At 32.3% G+C, this 21,368-nt stretch overlaps 1 protein-coding gene, 1 long non-coding RNA gene and 1 pseudogene across 6 annotated transcripts; 2 read left to right on the top strand and 1 right to left on the bottom strand.

The window, feature by feature from the left end:
- Positions 1–429: 429 nt before the first annotated feature.
- LOC130715965 (uncharacterized) lies at positions 430–4,481 on the top strand. 5 transcript variants are annotated; one of them, XR_009011822.1, is made up of 6 exons: positions 430–1,002; positions 1,092–1,150; positions 1,222–1,361; positions 1,623–2,276; positions 2,888–3,191; positions 3,290–3,550. It is a non-coding gene; the product is annotated as an uncharacterized LOC130715965 (long non-coding RNA). The 5 variants fall into 5 exon arrangements; XR_009011823.1 differs by adding an exon at positions 4,378–4,481 and having other exon boundaries at positions 431–1,002; positions 1,623–3,191; positions 3,290–3,394; XR_009011821.1 differs by having other exon boundaries at positions 1,650–3,191.
- A 3,147-nt stretch (positions 4,482–7,628) lies between these two features.
- Positions 7,629–7,987, bottom strand: LOC130715549 (uncharacterized protein At2g34160-like; annotated as a pseudogene).
- A 1,827-nt stretch (positions 7,988–9,814) lies between these two features.
- LOC130715264 (protein SRG1-like) lies at positions 9,815–12,374 on the top strand. Its single transcript, XM_057565343.1, has 4 exons — positions 9,815–10,071; positions 10,459–10,706; positions 10,958–11,282; positions 11,883–12,374. The coding sequence occupies exons 1-4, from the start codon at positions 9,820–9,822 to the stop codon at positions 12,135–12,137; spliced, it is 1,080 nt and encodes a 359-aa protein (XP_057421326.1). The 5' UTR covers positions 9,815–9,819; the 3' UTR covers positions 12,138–12,374.
- The last annotated feature ends 8,994 nt before the right edge of the window (positions 12,375–21,368 follow it).

The following is a 21,368-nucleotide window of genomic DNA, read 5'->3' as shown; positions in this document are numbered from 1 at the left end:
CCTTCCTATGCAAGCTCAATTGTGTTGCTCAATAAACTAGGATTGAACACGTGGTTTCATGGAATTGTTTCGCGGAAAAAATGGATGAAGTTCCATGGCTCCGTATGTGGATGGATGCATATATGTATTCGGATGTACGGGGAAGTTTTCATTTTATCTTCATTTGTAAGATTTGTAAGATTGTAAGATTTGTAAGACTAGATGTCTAGATGCATGCAACTTGAGTAACACGTGTATAGAGAAATAATGGGATATCTGACATGTTGGACTTAATAACAATTGACCAAAGGATATTACTGACATGAGTTTATGAATCTTTAAGTCTGTTGTTGAATATATGCACATGAGATGGCCGTAAAAGTCAATGGGTCATTGAATAGATATGCAGGTAAAATGTTTAAATAATAGTTCCATGACTTTGAAGTCTTGATGTTTAGAGATTATAGAATGGGAATGGGAATTATTATCGTGCATTCTTCCAGCACCGCCCCTTCGCCCAATTGCCTATGTGCAGTCCCCCTATTCTCTAACGCATATTTCATTGATGTTTTTTTAGGATCATCTGAAGGCTTTCAGATTCTCCCCATTCACCACCCTCCAAAAAACCTATAAACCTCCTCTCTTTTTTCTCTCCTTTTCTTCTTTTATTGCTCTTTCGCGTTTTATCTTCAGTGGAAACAATGGGTGTGTAATGGATGCCGTCGATTTTTGTCCGCCACTGTGTAAGGTGGAGAAGGTGGCGGTGCGGTCTCTGAACAAGCTCCCGTTTGGGCTTCCGGTTCTGCCCCTCCGCTCGAAGTTCCTCACAAAACACAGTTTTTTTTTGTAATTTTGTGCATGTAGATTATAATCGTTAATTAGACATCAAACGTTGTGATTCGGGTAAAGCTGCAAAGTCTAATGCTGAAGTCGGATCAGATGCAGATGTGGAGCAAATATAACCTAAATCATGTGTTTATCTGTGAGCACATGTATGATCCTGCTACTGGGTCACTCAAGAAGGTATTTTATCCTTTGCCCCTTTGAGTACGTTTATAATGCGCTTGTGAGTCCATCCTTATTTATTTCTCCATTTGATTGATTGTTCTCAGCTGATATCAAAGCAACATACTCAAAGTGGATGCTACTTCTTCCTTAAGAAAAGAGAAGTGTAAGATCTTCTTCAACCATTTTATTATTCTTCTTCGTTTTCATATATCATAACAAGAGAGAGTGGGACAGGTTTGAAGACGGAAGACTATGATTGGCATTGATACAACGTCTGATAGAAAAGATGAAGAGAGAAAAGTAAAGAAGGAGCCTTTTGAGACAAATCAGAGCTACAACTGTGGGAGATGGAGATGATCTATGTCGGTGGAAAGGTTATCTCTCAACCATTTCTTTTCTGGGTATTATATTTGTTTCAAGTTTCAAATTTTACACATGCAGTTTCAATTTCTCTTTTTGAGACGATGGGGTTGGTGAACACAATTTGCAGTATCTAGCTAATTTCGCTTTTATTATATTGCTTTTTTTAGCTGCATTGGGGTCTATCTGATTGTCAGATGGATTTGTTAATTTCATTTCTCCTTTCCTTCCTTGCAAATCTTATTTTTCTCATTTATTTACAGTCCAATGTGCAGATGGTCTTAATGTGTGACGGGTTGCAGGAAGGGAAGTTGGTTGTGCAGAGACGGAGGTTTGGGACCTGATCAGATGGGATGCAATCAATGGCAAGTGTTGTAAGTGTGATTTTTTATTTTATTTTACTTATTTGATTTGAGTTTTGTTGGATCTAGAGCTTGAATATTTTCTCTTGCTGTGTTTATCTACTTCTTCCTTTGTACTGTGGTCACCTAACATGTTGTGTCCTGCTGCTGTCTACAACCATGTGATCACTGATCTATCTTTATAAGATATGAACATGCTGTAGCTGGAGCTATTGATGGATGAAAACAAAATCTGTATAATAAAATATAAAATATGTTGAGTAATGAGTTTGTTAATTGTCGTTTCTAAACATTCTCCTAACATTTTTATGTTAATTGTTTGTGTTTGATGCAATTTTTCCTATATTGTTGGAGTGGAGAGATGATCCTGAGGTCATTCTTGATAAGCATACATGAGATTTATCTCCAAATCTGGCTGCAGAAGCAGCACCAGATCAGCTTTGGAAAATAACGGCAATATAAGTGGCAGGAAACATCATGGTGTAGGCTACAAGAATCACATAAACCTCGATGCTTTATATGTCATGTATTCCCACTTTTAACTAAGCTCTCTGATTCTCTATGTTAGTAAGTGACTTAAATTAACCAAAGCATTTATTGATCAAGGTGTGTTAGCATTTATTCTTATGGCTTATAAAAAAATTGTATTGCTCGATGAGTATGTTAAATTGGAAATATTCTTTGACCAAGTGGCATAGTCTAACTTATACACGATTGTCTTTGCTTAATAACTAAGCATTGTAAGTGCCACTATTTTCTATACAAAAAGAAAGTTGCTTAACGAGTTTGAAGGGAAGATTTTCTATATAGAAATTTCTAATTAGAATTTTAAGGGCTTAACATGTTTATGAAGTTTCATGTTTATGTTGCTTTGCATATATGTCTCTGTTGGTGTGTATCGGTCCCTCTTGATTGGTGTATGGTTTTATCAAACTGAAACTTTTTCCAATCAAAATTCTTCTGTGCACAATTAGTAAATAGCTTGGCGAATTAATGTTACTAAATTAAGAAACTAGGAAACAAACTTTGTTATAAAATGTGTTGCACTATTATGTGTTGCAGTATAAAATGTGTTGCACTATGATGTGGTGAATCACATAATTTTATTTGTTAGAGGTGTAGAACTGCTGCCACATCAGTTCTATATACTGACTTACATTGCTTTTTTAAATTTACAGTTCATGAAATAGAGCCAAAACAATGTGATTCTGAAGTTGAACTACATGAACACTTTGGTTCATATTATGATGACGTTTTTTAGGAGGGTGGAAAAAGAGTCATTCACATTCCATATGAAACTTTCTAGGCATTACAAGTTCTTAACCTCACATTTCTTTTATGGAATAATGAATTTATAGAATATTTGTTCGTTTTGTTCAACAAGAGCTGCCATATTGACATACGAGGATTTCCAATGAATTTGAAAAGGTTTTCTCTATCTTCATCAAATCAAGGATTGTGGGGCATGATAAGCTATTAAAGGTAAAATTTGCTATTCTTTTAACATTTCCTCAAGCTGAATTCGCATAATTGTTCTCTTACTGTGTTTATCCTACCATTGTCAAATCTTATTTTCATAGGATATGCTTCAGATGAAACTCGAAACACTCAAGATGCACTCAAGATGCGACTGTTAGTGGCGATTAGTGGAGTTGTAAATGTAAATGTGAAAGCTTCAATCCAAGGTGACTCATTTGGAGAGGTGGCAAGATCTCACTTTTTTATTGTACCCGCAAAACATGCATATGGATGTTTTGTTCTCATTCATTCTTCTAATGCATTAGTTACTGTACATACGGTTAAAAACCTTTCAGTGGAGATATTGAAAAAAATTGTGTTTACTCTCCAACGTGAAATGTTTGGAGTTTTTGAATTTTTCTTATAGAGCTACTTATTGGAAGAAAGAATCTTGATAGCAAGGAAGAGAGGAAATTAGTCAAGTGATGTATGAATCCACAACTTAAAGTTTGCTAGCCATCCAAAAGATGAAAGAATAGTAGATCTAGATGAACAATAGTCTTATTAAGTCAATTGAATAAGGAAACCAAATTCACAGGAACGTTAGGTGTCGTTGTCATGGATTGAGAAGAAGAAGAACTCTAATGGGGAATAAATGTGATTGAAAAATCTTTGAGGGGGGAGGGGGACTAATAAGGTGACACTGAATTTCTCAGATGGTGGTTAGGTTGAATTGTGCAGGACAAAGAAGAAACAGAGAAGGGTAATCAATAAATGCTTATAACATTGTCACTAAAAAGATGGAAGTTTTAGTGTTAGTTTTTTTTTCTTATTATGAGAGGTACATCTGTTAGGCTAGCATCTTCATTGTTGTGGCCTCAAATTGTCCTCTCCCCCAAATATATTCATTGATCTAAGTGTTGCTTTGCATGGTGAAGCAATCACACATCGGAGGGTGGGCAAAAACTACAGGGTAAAAAGCTCTCACGATGAGGATTATTCTACATGAAAAAAATTTTATGTTAAAATGGGATACATGAAAAAAATTTCATGTTAAAATGGGGAGGAACATTATACATGAAAATATTTTCATGTACAAATTAATAAAAATACAAATGTTAATAAAACTTCACTGCTTTACAATATAAGTTCATGTTAGAAGTGCATTTTATAACAATGTAGTCTACTTTAATTTTTATACAAATGACAGGGTAAAAGCTCTTTTTCGGAGTAACGTTTTACAAGACTTTCTACATTTTTTTTGGTAAGCTACAAAACTTATACATATATCTGTTCTTCATTAATTTATACAGGTTTATGCAGTGATTTAATATCCTTACTTGTGAGTTATATCAATTTTTTTTTACTTATATATGAATTGATATACAAATTCTATATTATATATATTAGAAAACATTTATCTTATAATTACAGAATAAAAAATAATAATTATGTATTCAACTATCAACAAAACAAACTATACTATATTCACTTAAAAAATATTCCATTGTGTGCTTTATTTTTTTGAAATCCAAATATATTAATAAAAATGAAAGAGACTAAGCTCAGGAATAGGATAATAGAGATAATAAAAACCAAAAAACTCCAACCATCCTCAAGAATTAATACACAAAGGCTTAATCACCCAATAAAAAACATGAACCTCTATGGAAAAGGAAAACAAACAAAAAAAACCCCAAGGAACCAACTTACCCCGTGCATAGCACGGGCACAGGGTCTAGTACAAGCAAGTTTCCAAATCTCTTCAAATAAGGAGAATCATAATGTTTAGTGGGTCTGACACGTGCCCTTTGATAAGTTAAGTCAATGTAGGAATACGAGCTCCGAAGATGTCATACTTTCAAGGAAAAGAAAGGGAAGCATGCTTAAAGAGCTCAAACAAGTCCAAGTTTTACAATTCGGTCCCCCTATGATATTACTTTTGGTGCATGGGCGTGTTTTTCTCTTGAATGTGCATGTTAGAAACTAGGTAGTAACCCGTGCTATGCACGGTGCCATTTTTTTTCCAAAATATTTTATTATAACATAATATGATGTGATTCAAATGTCTTAATCCAATCAAAATATAATGAATTAAATTGTACCTCACATCTTATTTTTTCCTTTTTTTTTTCTAATTTAATTTAATTATAATTTCATACGAAAATATAAAGAAAAACAAATAACAAAATATCAAAACAATATCTATAAAATACCATGTTATCTTAATTTTTTTCCAAATATATTACAATAAGATATTAAGTTAACAATAAAATAAAAGTAAGTGTCCATATTTTGACTTTGGTTTTTCATAAATATAAATAGAATACTCATCCTATCAGAATATAATAAATAACAATCATACCAAATAAATTATTAATTTTTTTACAATTAATTTCAACTTGAATCAGAAAGCTCTGGTACCAACTTGAATGAAATATTCTGATTGATTATTCCATGAAGCTGAGTACATATATATACAAGAGTTTAGGGATAGCTAAATAAGGAAACGATCTATCCTAATAAAAGATAAAATATACTAAATATATTTATCCCTATTTATTTTATCTACATATCTCAACAGACTTGTTCCAACATCACCAAAGACAACACCAAGAGTCTGAAAAGCCAATACAATTTTCTTTCCCAAACTGATATCCTGCAATAAAATATAATAAAAGACAACAAACATAAAACATTAATACATAGATCGCTAACTTTCCACTACAACTTACAGCTATAGAATCTGATGATTAGCAGTGCAAGGTTTTTAAGGAGCAGAAGTGAGCTCAAGCCATACACAAGTGAATTACAGACTGAATTTCATATTATCCACAGGACTAAATATCCTTCCTCGTAATCTTGAAATTGATGAGGTAGAATACAATAAGTAAATTGCACAGACATTAAGTGAATGAGCAACTCGAAAATCGGTGATAATTGGAAGCCAACGCAGAGATGCTCAGGGAGGTGATTAAAATGACAGTCACATCAGCAGGAAATGCACCAGAGGACCTTCAAGCGAAGTGTTAGAAGCCAGTGGCATCTCCTCAATAACCACCTCTGGATTCCATAGAAATTAACCAGTGGATCTGATGCAGATAAATGGTTGTGATGTCCATTCATAGGTTGAGAAATGAAACCCTTTCACCCTTCCACTAAGCCATTGCCAAGCCCTGAATTGTGCAGTTTCAAGTAGAGCCAATGCGTCCTCTCTATTCCTTCCATTGAACACCACCTGGTTTCTGTGATCCCAAACTCACATAACCAGCAATGAATGATGTTAGAGCATAACATACAATGAAGGTTGTGACAATGGTTCCTCGTCTGCACATTTAAGGAAATTCACATAATAATGAAGGGGAAACAAAATGGGCAAACAAAATATGGTCAATAGGAAAGCTAGACAACAATAGTTGTGACTTGTGATATATGAGAAGAAAATAACAAATGTGTATTGCATTAAGTCTCTTTTGTGCACAATCACACTATCTCAATAAAACCATTATTCAGAGTAACATAGTAATAAGTAATGCACTTACCCAACATACAACATCCCAACAATAGCTAACAACATGACAACAAGCACCAACGTTGCAAGCTGAGCACCTATGCCAACAACAACTGTAAGAAGAATCAAATAGCGAGGAGGCCGAAAAACATCACCATGCACAGATTTCCAACCAGATTCTTCACTAATATCTCTTTCCTGAAATTTTTTGAGAATTGACCAAATCATTTTTTCGTGAAAAAGGAATGGATATTCCACAAATAAATAAAAATTTACAAACAAAGTCAAAAAGCCTCACCAAAGTTTTCAAATCATCATCTTCCCGAGCATACTTTTCATAGTCATTTCTCAAAGTTCCATTAATATCATTGACACCAGTCCAGTTAGAAAGATGACCATCATGAAAGAGTTAAAAATGGAGAACCAGTGAATCTACAGAAGCCAAAATAGCAAAGTTTTTTCACTGACAAGGCCACAAAATTAAATACATAGCAGGTAATCAATGATAAACACCACTTCAATCTAAGATATGAAGCTGGCAGCATTAATTTTCACCTGATGCTCAAAGAACGGATAGTCTAGATATAACCACCTAGTGATCCAGATAACATGTATCAATGATCCATCTTTAATTTCAGGGATCCATATAACTTTGTTAGGCTTTGAATGGTGCAAATAGTTTACTCTAAGCTGACAAATATTTGTATAAAAAGTACCTAAGCTTAAACAAAATAGAACGGATAGGTATATCAATACTTAGTTGAGGGAACGGACTACTGCCTCAGTAGCTGAAGCATCTCTTAATGCTTGAAGGGCAATCTTTTTGAAGAAACACAGATTCGTCATAAATTTTCAGAACTTAAGAAATTCCATGACCCTCCTCTAATAAAATAAAGTAAATCCACTAATGATCAAAACAATAACTGCCTATTTTATATGGGGAAAAGAAACAAACGAATTTTGGTGTTCAATATAGCAGGGTCACACTACAAATAATGAAATGTCCTCTAATGACAACAAAATTGCAAATCACATAAGAGTACATATCTTCAACCGATTCAGGTTTAATTTTGACCAACTTCATAAGCCCTGCTCTTCAAGATCACCATTTTTAGCATCTTCAGCAGCTGCAGCAGCCATGAGCTCATCAAAGTTTGCTGATTTCCCAAGTACTATTTCAATCTTGGCCTTTTGGACAGGTCTACCTCTAGAATCATCCTTGATGTCAACTGTTGATGTCTTTCTTTTCAACAGCAAGCCCGTTATTCTTCAAAATTTCAGCAACAGTTACCACTGTGGCAATAGCCATTCTTTTGAGCCACTTCTTTTTGCTGCACAGCTTCCTGTGAAGTAACATAAAATTTAATATAAGATTATTCTTCATCAAAGAATACAAAAAGAATGCAAATAACAGATAGCAAACAATAGACAACATGATAATGTGAATGAGCTTTGTCCAACAACAACCCAATATCACACCCTTATATAGCAAAATTTTCAAGCCAAATTCAAACACAACACATTTTATGTCACTTTATCCCATTAAAAGTTTCCGGAAAAGCAAACTTTGCCATAAAGTGATCTATTTACTTTACACTGCAAATTGAAGATGAAAAAATAAAAACCTAAAAAAGTGCATGAAAAAGGAATAAAACTCAAACATTCATGAAAAAGTTGATCAAAAAGCTTATTAAAATCTAATTAATTACTCCCTTATGGTGCACCTTCATAGGAAAAGTTACATCAAAAGTAAATTCTGCTTTTCCTGCAACTATAAAGTTCAAACCTGAAAAAGTACATGAAAAAGGAATGCAACCCAAAAATTCATGAAAAAGTTTATTAAAAAACTGAATAAAAACAAATTAATCACTCCCTTATGGTGCACCTTCATCACATGGGCAAAAAACCCTTGTGTGAATAGTAGCAAAAATGCTTCCCCTTTGTAGTAGTTTAGACACACAAAGGGGAAATACATATTTTCTCTAACTAAAAAAATATGTATCCTAGATCAAATGATTATTAATCTCAATACTTAATTTCATAATTTTTTATTTCTATTATTTAGACACACAATTATTAATTTCGTATCATATATCAAATTAATAATAATCTCAATACTTAATTTCATAATTTTTTATTTCTATTATTTAGGCCTACAATAATCTATACTATCAATATTTTTTTTTGAATACTCTATAATATCAATATTAATATCCACATAATAAATATTAACAAATATCATCTATTAAAAGAATTATTACATAGAGCTAAAAATAAACAATATGAAATTATTTCCATCAAACTCAACCAAAGTAAATACAAACAAAAAATAACTTTTGAAGCATAACCTAATAATTTTAAAACTTCAATTTAAACCAAATAAAAAACCAAAAAGTAACAAAAAAAGTTCCTAATGGTGCACCTCAGCAACATTTATGAAAAACCCTAATGTGAATAGTGGCAAAAATGTTATCCCTTTGTAGTAGTTATAGATAATATGATTAAATCAATTATGAGTTATTTATTCAACATTAATTTTAAGTTTTTGAGATAATTGATTAATGATATGATATTAAAACCATTATAATTAAGTGATGTTGAGTTTGATTTATTGCTCTTAGTATTATTCTGATAAAAAAAATCAGCAGATATAAGGTGCTGCCTAGAATGTGGTCCGGTTAGGTGTGTTAGAAGACATAAATATTTAGCCGACCAAATTTTTGTGACATGACATTGCTCCGGTAAAAAAACATGTTCAGTTATAGTTACGTTTAATAATTGATAAGGTTTTACCTCTATCTATATAGTGGGGGGAAGAAGAATGTTTGAGGTATTATATTGAGAACAAGATAGGACAGAGAACCTAGGGGAGTTGGGTTTGGAGCCCCGCCCCTTAGGCTTTGCACCCCACTAAAACAGATACGGAATTTAAATTTCCGTATCAATACGGAAAATAAAATTCCGTATCTGTTTTAGTATATAATGAGTGGTTGAAAATGTGACACGCATGCTTAAATACAGTACGGAATTTTAAGTTCCGTATTCAATATGGAGAATACGGAACTTTAAATTCCGTATTTGATAAAGTGGGGTGCCAAGCCCCATAGGTGGGGTGCCAAACCCAACTCCCAGAACCTAGCCATGGAAGAAATAAAAAACTCATATGGAACTTCTCTTCTGGTTCCATCAGTTCAAGAATTGGCTCAAGAAAAAATTTCAACCGTTCCACCCAGATACATTCAGCCTCAACAACAGGACATCTTGGGCATCTCTGAATCTGATGTTATCCTTGAGATTCCAGTGGTTGATATGCAGAGCTTGCTTTCTGCAGAATCTGGGAGCTCAGAGTTGTCTAAGCTTCACCGTGCTTGTAAAGAATGGGGATTCTTCCAGGTCTCTTTTCTCTCTCTGCCCTTCAATTTCTTAAAACTGAAACACATAAAGAAAGAAATTCAAATGAATACTAAGTAGCTAACATATGTACAAAAAAGTAGTCAACATATGTTTAATCATAAATTTTGAATTACCAATTCACTTATGGTGTGGTGTGTCTAGTTAAAGAGTCATTTATTCATAAGTTAGTTAATTTGATAAGTTTATGGAAATAAATAAAGTATAGGTAGGCATAACTGCATAAGCACAGTATAAGAAATTTATTAAAATAAGCTCAAAATAGTTTATAGGTATGTTACAAACTATTTACGTAAGTTTTCCTAAACAAAAACTTAAATGCTATAAAATAAGTTTAAAGAAGTTCTCCCACTGTTAATCTTCTTGTAGCTGGTAAACCATGGAGTTAGTTCTTCCTTGCTGGAAAAAGTTAAGTTGGAGATTCAAGATTTCTTCAACCTTCCAATGTCAGAGAAGAAAAAGTTTTGGCAGACTCCACAACACATTGAGGGATTTGGACAAGCATTTGCTATCAGTGAAGACCAGAAACTTGATTGGGCTGATATGTTCTTTATGACCACCCTTCCTAAGCACTCTAGAATGCCCCACTTATTTCCACAACTCCCTCTTCCTATCAGGTTTGATTTCTCTCTCACGCTCTCTCTCACCGGATCAGGATCCTGTCATGTGAAAACTTATTCATGTGATGTTCCCCCTAATGTTGAAATTTGTGGTATCTATCTCTTCATATTTAAGAAAAGAAAGATAGACACAATGTTTCACTTGACAATATCACAAGGACATAAGAGATGTTTTGTTTTTTGTTTGTGGAGGAATCATACTATTCATAAAGAGCTTGCATGCCTAGTCACTGTTTTTTGTGGTGCAGGGACACTTTAGAGCTATACTCACAAGAGCTAAAAAATCTAGTTATGATTATTGTTGAATATATGGGAAAAGCTCTGAAGATGGAAGAAACAGAAATGAGAGAGTTATTTAAAGATGGGATGCAGTCAATGAGGATGAACTATTACCCACCATGTCCACAACCAGAGAAGGTTATTGGCCTAACACCCCATTCAGATGGAGTAGGTCTCACCATCCTCCTACAAATCAATGAAGTGGAAGGGCTCCAGATAAGGAAAGATGACATGTGGATTCCTGTTAAACCCCTTCCTAATGCCTTCATTGTAAACGTTGGGGATGTACTTGAGGTAATATATTACTTGTATCATAAATTACTATTTAATAATATCAGAAGATTCTTGAAATTCCACTTGTATAATTAACAATATATTGCCTACAATTAAATAGCTGCAAATGAATTTATTTAGTTGTAAACAGACACTATGAGAAATAACTCTTGATCAGATGCAATGTGTTTGGAAGAATTTAGATTCCAGGTAATTACTAAATTAACGTAGACAAGAAATTCGAGTTGTATTAGACGATTCAAATTTTAAACTTATCTCTGTCTCCCGATATCAATTTAATATATGAGTTGACCGATCTTAATCAAATAGGTCAAATTTCTTGGCTACGTGAATTGTTAGAGAAGTAATATAATATCATTCATGTGACCTTTACCCAACAGTTTAAACTTTTGGAATAATTGGTTACTTGACATGAACGTAGGATTAAATATTACCTAGACAGAGAGAACCTTAATATGTATTTGGCATCCAAACCAAAAGTGGATTATAGTTGAACTATGATCAAAACAAGACCAAACCAAAAATTATCTTTGCTTGAATATGTATGACCACTTGACTCATGAGTATTCTACGTTTTTCTGTGCATATTTTACACGGCAGATTGTAACTAATGGGATTTACAAAAGTATTGAGCATCGTGCAACAGTGAACTCTGGAAAAGAAAGGCTTTCAGTTGCAACATTCTACACACCAAGACATGATGGAGAGATAGGTCCCGCTGCAAGCTTGATCACTGAACAAACACCAGCACGGTTCAAAAGAATTGGGTTCGAGGAGTTCTTCAGGAACCTATTTGCTCGCAAACTTGATGGAAAGTCTTACCTAGATTCCTTAAGAGTGGAGCATCACAAGTAGTGAAGTGGTTCAAATTACTAGTTTTCTCATTTCTGTAATTTCACATGTCATTGCTAGAACTTGGCTTGTTACTAAGAAATCAGAACATAAAGAAGCCTTGTTGTAAACCATGAGTAATAAGGCCTTGCTTGAGTGGTCACATTAATCTAATGCTTCTTCCTAAAATCAGGAATCACCATAGTGTCCTGTTCTTGCTATAGTTTTTGTTGTGTGCAAGATTGCAAAGAAGATAAGTGTTCTCAGTTTTTTAATTGGTTTGCTATTATCCTTTTTATTGGATGATTAACAAATTAGTTAACTTACAGCAGCAAGGATCTCACAAGCTAAGCGATTTTCAATAATGGAATTAAAATAGACACATTCCAAACACCAGGGAAACCTGGATATGAATGGGAAAATTGAACAATTTAGGCTTAATTGCAGTTTTGGTCCCTAATGTTTGACCTTTGTGCAATTTGAATCCCCTTTGTTTAAAATGAGCGATTTTGATCCACCAGAGATTAATTTGTGACAATTAAGTCCTTCCGTTAGTTGCCGTCCAATTCCAAACAGAATATTCTTGTTTTGATTCCTTTTTACTAATTACACCAGATGTATTATGACACATCAGCAAATAAATAAAATAAATAATAACATAAACAATATAATTTAACTAAAAATGAAATTAAACCCATCATCAACCCCTTTCTCTTCACTTTGCAAACACCCAGTAACCTTCAACCCCTTTTCTCAGCCGCAACCAGCCAAGCCAAAATCAATCTTTGTCGTAACCCATGAAGTGTAACCGAACCCAGATCCCTGTCGTCATCAATCCCGATCGCGGAAGTGACCTCGTCGGAGATGTCATCCACTGTGTCGAAGGCGTCGAAATCCTTCAAAGCTCCAACCGGGTCGAAATCCTTCAAAGCTCCAACCGGATCTGCCATATGCGCCACTCTGCCCGCCACATCAAGTCACACCTGCACCACCGTCCCGGGACTTCGCAACCATTGAACAACCCCTGGTTGCCGCCGCACTCTCCGTCAAGCTCCTCACCGCTGTCACCATGACAATCTCTTCATAACACGTCCCATTTCCATGAATGTTACCTCATTTCCAGAAAATACCCAAGCCAAAACTCAGATAGGAAAGTAAGAGGATGAGGGTGGTGAAGGGTTTCACCTAGGTTTCACCTCATATCCAGAGGATACAGATTAGTGTTCGATTGCACCTGGGTTTTGATTGAACGAAAAAAGGGTGAGCAACTGGGTTCGATTGCAAGGGAAAAGGGTTTTGATTTGGGTTCTCTCCTGCCTTTTTTTCTTGTTTTTTGCTGGGAATGTTGAGGTTATTAATAATATGTGGAAGATGGAGACTTTAGTTTTGTGGGTTTGGGTGATTTAATGTGGTTTAAATTTTCTGGGTTTGAGTTATGATTTTTTGCGTTTTGTTTATGAAGATGGAGATAAGCATAAGGATGAAGATGAAGATTCAATCTGTTGCCTTCCCTTTCTCTTACATTTTTTTTATGATAGAAAATGTTTTAATTCTTTTTATCTACATGGCATCTAATTGGTACAATATGTCAGGCCATGTCATTAATGAGTGTCACGCGTGTAAATTCAGTTTGGAATTGGACGGCAACTAACAGAAGGACTCAATTGTCACAAATTAATCTCTGGTGGATCAAAATCGCTCGTTTTAAACAAAGGGGATTCAAATTGCACAAAGGTCAAACATCAGGGACCAAAACTGCAATTAAGCCAACAATTTACCAGGCAGTTTCACACAGCAATGGCACAAGAATTTTGTATTTCTCGCACTGTTTGACATATGAATCTGCTGCATAAATTGGGTCAAATGAGTCTGCACGAATTATATGTCACATTTGTTGGGAAATAATCTGTTGGGGAAGATGCTGCAACTCTTGGATTGATGAAGATGTTGACGACGGAAGCACTTGAAGATTCAAAGCGTGCATAAGCACTAACCTTTAGGTTCAATTCGCTCCCACCAATTACTGTGTATTGGATGCAAGTGAGAAAACCGGCGAATTCCCTTCAGGATACTTTGAATTCCTTGATGTGGTTTGCACTAACACACCAAACGTATCTTTGACAATACTTTACAGAAGTATGATTCCCACACTTCACTCATGCATTAGTGAAGTGAAGGATGATTTAAAATATAGTAAATGGAGGAGAAATTGACCAAAAGGAAGTCCAATTTCGTGCATCAGAATTATTTGTTTTTCTGCCCAAGTATGATAGTGGTCTATCCACTAGACCAATCGAGCATATTAACATAACTGCGAACATTAAGTAATATAATATAATATATATTTCCAAGGTATATTTTGGAAATATTTCTCACAATCCCCCACCATTTACAAAATATAACTAAATCCATATTTCTAGAAATATCATGGTTTCAGATAATGGTATCTTACGATTTGAACCATTACTTAGTAAGAGATGGGTTCCACTTATCCCGAATAGAAATTGGTAGACAAGCTTTGAACCAACTATTCAATGTAACAAGTGTGCATAACTTACACATGAAATCTCGGTATTATCAAAATAATTTAAATTTGACACATTCAATAAGGCCTTGTGTCACATATCATTTTCATGAGAATTTAAGAGTCAAGTCCTTTAACTCTATGAAGCGGCACCACTTCATTCTCATATAGGTAGACTATATCAGAAATACACCCATAATTATGCATTCCAACAAATATATGTTATATGTCTATTAAGAAGAAAACTTCATCCTACCACTTTATTCTTATGGTCCAAGTACTTCTATTTCTTGGGATGTATCGATAATTAAGTACTTGCAATCACTCTTATAGTGTACTTTCACCATTGAACTCAAGACTTAATTTTACTTAAGTGTGAGTTGAGTTTCCACTATTGGTGATCAATTCGATATGGGCTTGAGACTCATCCCCAATGATGTCTTCAACATCATTTCCTTTGTTAGACCCTTCGTCAAAGGATCTGCAAGATTCTTCTTAGTTCTTACGAACATTGTGGAGATTACTCCATTTGAAATTAAACCCTTCACATAGCTATGTCTTAAACCAATATGTCTGAATTTTCCATTTTATATTTGGTTGTATGCTTTTGATAGTGTGCACTAACTATCACAGTGTATGGATACTTGTCTCATTAGTTTTGGCCAAATAAGTATCTCATACAATAAATTTCTTAGTCTTACAGTCTCTTTACTACATGCAGCAAGAGCAATAAACTCTGTAGCCATGGTGGAGTCGGCAATGCAAATTTGTTTCTTTTAACCCCAAGAAACTCCACATCCACTAAGGTTGAAGATTCATCTACTAGTGGAAGCATGATCGTCTACATAAGTTACGCTACTGACATTTGTATATCCTTCCAAACTGAAGGATAACCATTATAAGTCAAAAAGGTAGAATTTGATTTGCAATCAACATGATCAAATTTCTTAAGCATTTTCTCAATATAGTGAGATTGGAATAAACCAATATTCTCACTCACCATCTCTTATGATTTTAATTACTAAAATCACATCTGCTTCACCTAAATCTTTCATATCAAAATTATTGGATAGAAAAGATTTAGTCTTTTCTACCTTATTTAAATCAGTGCCAAAGTTTAACATATCATCCACATATAAATAATGTACTATCCACAAATAATCGACCTTTGGGCGATCCTTAACTGTCTCATAATAATGAAATTCAATTTACTCATAAACCAATATTATCATATCATTTATAAAATCATAATTATGAGTAAATGAATAACAACCATACAATTTGGAATTGATTAAACATACAAATTTGACCACACTAGTGATTAACAAATTAATCGTAATATAATTTCAAAAATAAATGTTTCATAAACAATTAGAGACATAAAACTACATTTTATCATAATTTCCGTAATTCCACATAATGCAATCTGCAAAACATTATTTTCTTTTCACCAAAATACACATAAAAATGGTGAAATTTGAACACCTGTTTCGTAAAATGTATATGGTATATAATTTCAATATCAACAATCTATGCATGTTGGATGGCTAGTTTAATGGTAGCATTGCTTATCATAACCCGTACTGGTGCAGGTTTGAATCCCACATGGTGCACTTTCTTTACTTTTGGTTTTTATTAAATTTGGAATTCAAGATTAACAAAACGGTGTCACTTGGAATCGAACCCACGTGACCTTACATAAATCAGCACTGAATAACCACCAAACCATCATTGAATTGTTGCCAGATTAACACAATTATTATTATTAAAGGTGTTCTGTAACACATATTTTTAAACACAAAGAACATTCACACACTAACAAAAGTATTGAACAACCACCACATGCAGTTTTATGTTTGCTTCAGATAATTAAAGTTACTTAACGGTATACACAAACATAACTTAAATTTATTACACATTAACAAGTTTCAAATGTAAATGGTAGTCATTATTGATCATTACATGCAGCGGAAAACCTCTAAAGTTTTGAAGAATGAAAACAACTTTAAAACCATATTCATAGATTTATATCATCATATCATTTAATTTTTCTAAAATTAACATGTCCTAGTTGCATATGCCATAAATCACAAGACTCAACAATATAAACATAAATCAAAATATCATATTATTATTATTACATATTATTAACAACATTACACTTGAACATATTCTCACAAAGATAACTCTTCCCTACAAACATACCCCCTTTGGAGAGGACAAATTTATCTCCCTCAAATACAGATTTGAACTCATACTTATTAAGTAAATGTACAAAAATCAAGTTCTTCCTAACATCAGGAGCATAAAATACATCTTTAAGAGTGAGTAGCACCAGAGTCTCTCCACCAAGACTCAACATCCTCTATCATGTTGAGTTCAGAAATAACAGCAACCAGATTGTCTATTGTTGCACTTGAATTCTTTTTCTTGTTCTTCTTTTCTAAGATCCTGCACTCATTTTTAAAGTGTCCTGGTTTTCCACAATAATAACAACTACCTTTTCTTTTCTTTTCTTTGTTGTTATTGCCATTGTGATCTTCATGAGACTTGTGAAAATCTCGATTTCCTTTCTTGGGAGTCTTGCTAGAATTCCCTTCCTCCACTACATGGACCTTCTCATGAGCATTTTGATTTTTAGTATCATCTTGTTTACGATACTCTTCTTCTAAACGAATGTGATTTCCTAACTGCTCAAGAGATATGTCCTCCTTCTTATGTTTCAAGGACTTTTTAAAATCTTTCCATGATGGAGGAAGTTTATCTATTATGCAAGAAACAATAATTGTTTCATCCATATGCATGTTATGCTGTTTGTAGTTGTTGAGAATGCGTTCAAGTTCATGCAGTTGTTCCATAACTGATCTAGAATCTATCATTTTGTAATTATTAAACTGAGAGACAATGAATTTCTTACTTGTAGCGTCTTCTTGCATGTATCTTGACTCCAATTTCTCCCATAGTTCCTTTGCAGAAATGCTACTTTGATAGATGTCGAAGAGTGAGTCTGACATTCCATTGAGAATGTGGCTCATGCAGATGTAGTCATCATTGTCCCACTTTTGTCTCTCTCTTGTTTCAGCCATGGTTTCATTTTCCTTTTCTTCTGGTCTTGTGGTGTTCAGAACATACACCACTTTCAGAGTTGTAAGAATGAATTGCATCTTTTTTTGCCATCGGTTAAAGTTGCCTCCATCAAACTTGTCCAATTTCACAAAATTAGACGTCATGTCTTTGAGTGATGCAGCCATTGATTACAAAAATTTGAACCTAAAGATTGTTGGGAAATAATCTGTTGGGGAAGATGCTGCAACTCTTGGATTGATGAAGATGTTGACGACGGAAGCACTTGAAGATTCAAAGCGTGCATAAGCACTAACCTTTAGGTTCAATTCGCCCCCACCAATTACTGTGTATTGGATGCAAGTGAGAAAACCGGCGAATTCCCTTCAGGATACTTTGAATTCCTTGATGTGGTTTGCACTAACACATCAAACGTATCTTTGACAATACTTTACAGAAGTATGATTCCCACACTTCACTAATGCATTAGTGAAGTGAAGGATGATTTAGAATATAGTAAATGGAGGAGAAATTGACCAAAAGGAAGTCCAATTTCGTGCATCAGAATTATTTATTTTTCTGCCCAAGTATCTCTTTATATAGAGACTAGGTATTATACCCGTGCGTTGCACGGGTTTACTTACAACATTTTTTAACATTATATAATAATGATTACAGTTTAAATTATTACATAAATTTAAAATGGTTTTTATTTAAAAATAAAAAATAATAATTGTGTTTATTATTTCAATAATTTTGAAAAAAAATACTTTTCAATAAAGAGTTTTCAATAAATTTTCTTTATAAATAATTAATATTACACGAATTTAATAATTAATATTTAATAATCAGCATTGGATCATTTTATAAATTTAATTAATTAATTATTTAATAATGTGAAAAATAATATAGTTCATTTGAAAAAAAGATTAAGCAATAAGTTTTTAATGCCATCGAAAAAGTTGTTTTACAATTTTTTGTACTTTTTACGGAGAAAGTCATTTTTGGAAACGGCAATCACAATTTCCCCAACGGGTTTACACATGTTTGATCATTTTATAAATTTAATTATTTATTTATTTAATAATGTGAAAAATAATACAGTCTATTTGAAAAAAAGATTAAGCAATAAGTTTTTAATGCCATCAAAAAAGTTGTTTTACCATTTTTTGTACTTTTTTAGGAGAAAGTCATTTTTTTAAAAGGGCAATCACAATTTCTCAAACAGCTTTACACATGTTAAAATCGTGTAAAATAATGTAATTTTATCTTTTTCAACTATAATAAGATATAAATTAAATAGATTAAGAATTATGTAATAAATTTATATTTATTCAACTTTGGTCATAACTATTTTTCTCTATTAAGCTTGCTCAAAATAAATTTTACTAATATATAATAAGATCATAAAATTATATTGAGATTGTTTCTTCAAATAAAACACACATACATTGTAGTTTTTTTTTTGAACGTTACGTTATAGTTAATAGTAAATACTTTATAGCGTCATTTTAAAATTTAAACTATTTTATCTAAATTATTTATTGATAACATTATTTTATCATTAATCAAGTTTAATTTTTTTTATTTTTCGTAATGCGAAATTCAAGTCGATTTTTAAGTTTATAACCATTATTATTCAATTTAGGTAGTTGAATTACTTGACAATACAATTTTTTTTTAGTTTTTAATTTTATTATTTAATATATTAATTACAAAGAAAATTTCTATTGCTTCCTTTATTTTAGTACAAAGGTAGGAATAATTTACTGCTTAGTCTATTTAATAAAATTTTTATGATAATTAAATTAAAAAATAAATGACTATGACTAATATATATTTTTTGAAATATTTTTGTATCTTATTAAATATTTTATTAAATCATTACACAATCTCGTATTAACCTCCCTACCTGAAATAAAAGTGAAGTTTTTGTTTATTAGAGTGTCTTGTTTCGTTTTTTTTCCACGCTTTTTTAGAGAACTAAAGAGTTATGTTTCAGGAGTCTTTTTTCATGTTCTATTCTACCTTATATAACAAACATGAAAATTAGTTGGTAGTTGAATAACTAATTAATTTGAAAATATTATTGATCAGGTTTTAGTTTAGTTTAATGTATATAATGCAAATGATTTTTTTTTTTGTTTTTTTGTGTATTTATAACAAAATTTAAATTTAATTATACATTTTAGTAGGTGTTTGAATAGCTAATGACTTAGGCAATTTTATTCATTTTGAATATTTTAATATAATTTATTTAATACAAAGGAAAATGTTAATACAGAGGTTCAAAGTAACTTTTACTTTTACATTTTAGTAGGTGGTATAAAAAATAGTAATAAGTTTTTTTTTTTAATTCCTCAACTTATGATGAGTAATTATTATTAAATTAATTTTAATTTTAATATATAAAAAATTAGAAAGTTTTACAATTAGAAAGAAGTATAAAAAATTACTGTTAACTATGTAATATTGTTATTAGTGTAAAGTTTGTCAATTTCAATTATTATTATTACTTAAAAATTTCCCTCATGTAGTAATTAATAATTAAAATAAGTAATATCAATATTTAATTTAAAATATGAGAAATTGAAAAGTTTAACAATTACTAATTTACAATTAATAATAAGTGGATGTAAATTAAAACTTGAATAAAAATTTGTTTAACTTCATTATTTAATGCATTTAATACTTATAACTCAAGTGAGCTTTACATATATATAGATATAAACATCCCTTGGTGAAGAGATATATCTCTTAATAAAAGATTTCTCAAAAACCGACATATATAATTAATGTTTCAGTAATGTTACCAACTATCACGTTGGTTCATAATTAATGAACAAAAGGTAACTGCCAGGGTTCGAACACGCACGCAGGAACAAAATAGATAGTGATCTATCCACTAGACCAATCGAGCATATTAACATAACTGCGAACATTAAGTAATATAATACAATATATATTTCCAAGGTATATTTTGGAAATATTTCTCACTGTGCATCAAAATCAATCTCCATATGATAGTAATAACCTTATTTACATGCTCTTTTCACATACATAATCATAATTACGTTTTGTAATGGGTAATGTTTTACCTATATAGAGTGTGGTAGTGAAGGAGCCAAAAACTTTAGCTAATATAGATAAAACTTTCTAGTCTCTAAAATATAGTATTGTGGCTAAGTGTAAAATATATAACATACATATAAATAATTAAACAGTCATCAGTAAGAAAACTTATTCATTTTTTTTTTCAATTACCATTGTTAGTATCGAAGCTAAACTTGCAAGTAAATACAATCGATACATGATTTTCATTTTTCAGTTGTGATATATAGACTTATATAGCACTAAGACACTTCTTCAAATATCTCATTTCACTATCTATCTTCCACTTCTAATTACATTACCTTATATATCACATTTACTACTTCTATTTCTCCACCTCCTTATTCTAAATATTTACATCCTTTGGTGGTCTATCTTTGCTAATAGAAATTTGCTAATACATCCACAAGTGCTATAAATTAACAATTTATAAATATATACAAACACTCATATATATAATTATCAAGAAAAATTAGTGGGGGCAATTGTCCCCACAATGCATAACATGGATCCGTCTCTAGTGGAGGAGTATAAGATTTGAGTTACTTATTATATAT

Source organism: Lotus japonicus, chromosome 4 (assembly GCF_012489685.1).
Source record: "Lotus japonicus ecotype B-129 chromosome 4, LjGifu_v1.2".
Lineage (NCBI taxonomy): Eukaryota > Viridiplantae > Streptophyta > Magnoliopsida > Fabales > Fabaceae > Lotus > Lotus japonicus.
Note: the sequence above shows the minus strand (reverse complement) of the source record. Positions and strands in the feature narration are given on the sequence as shown.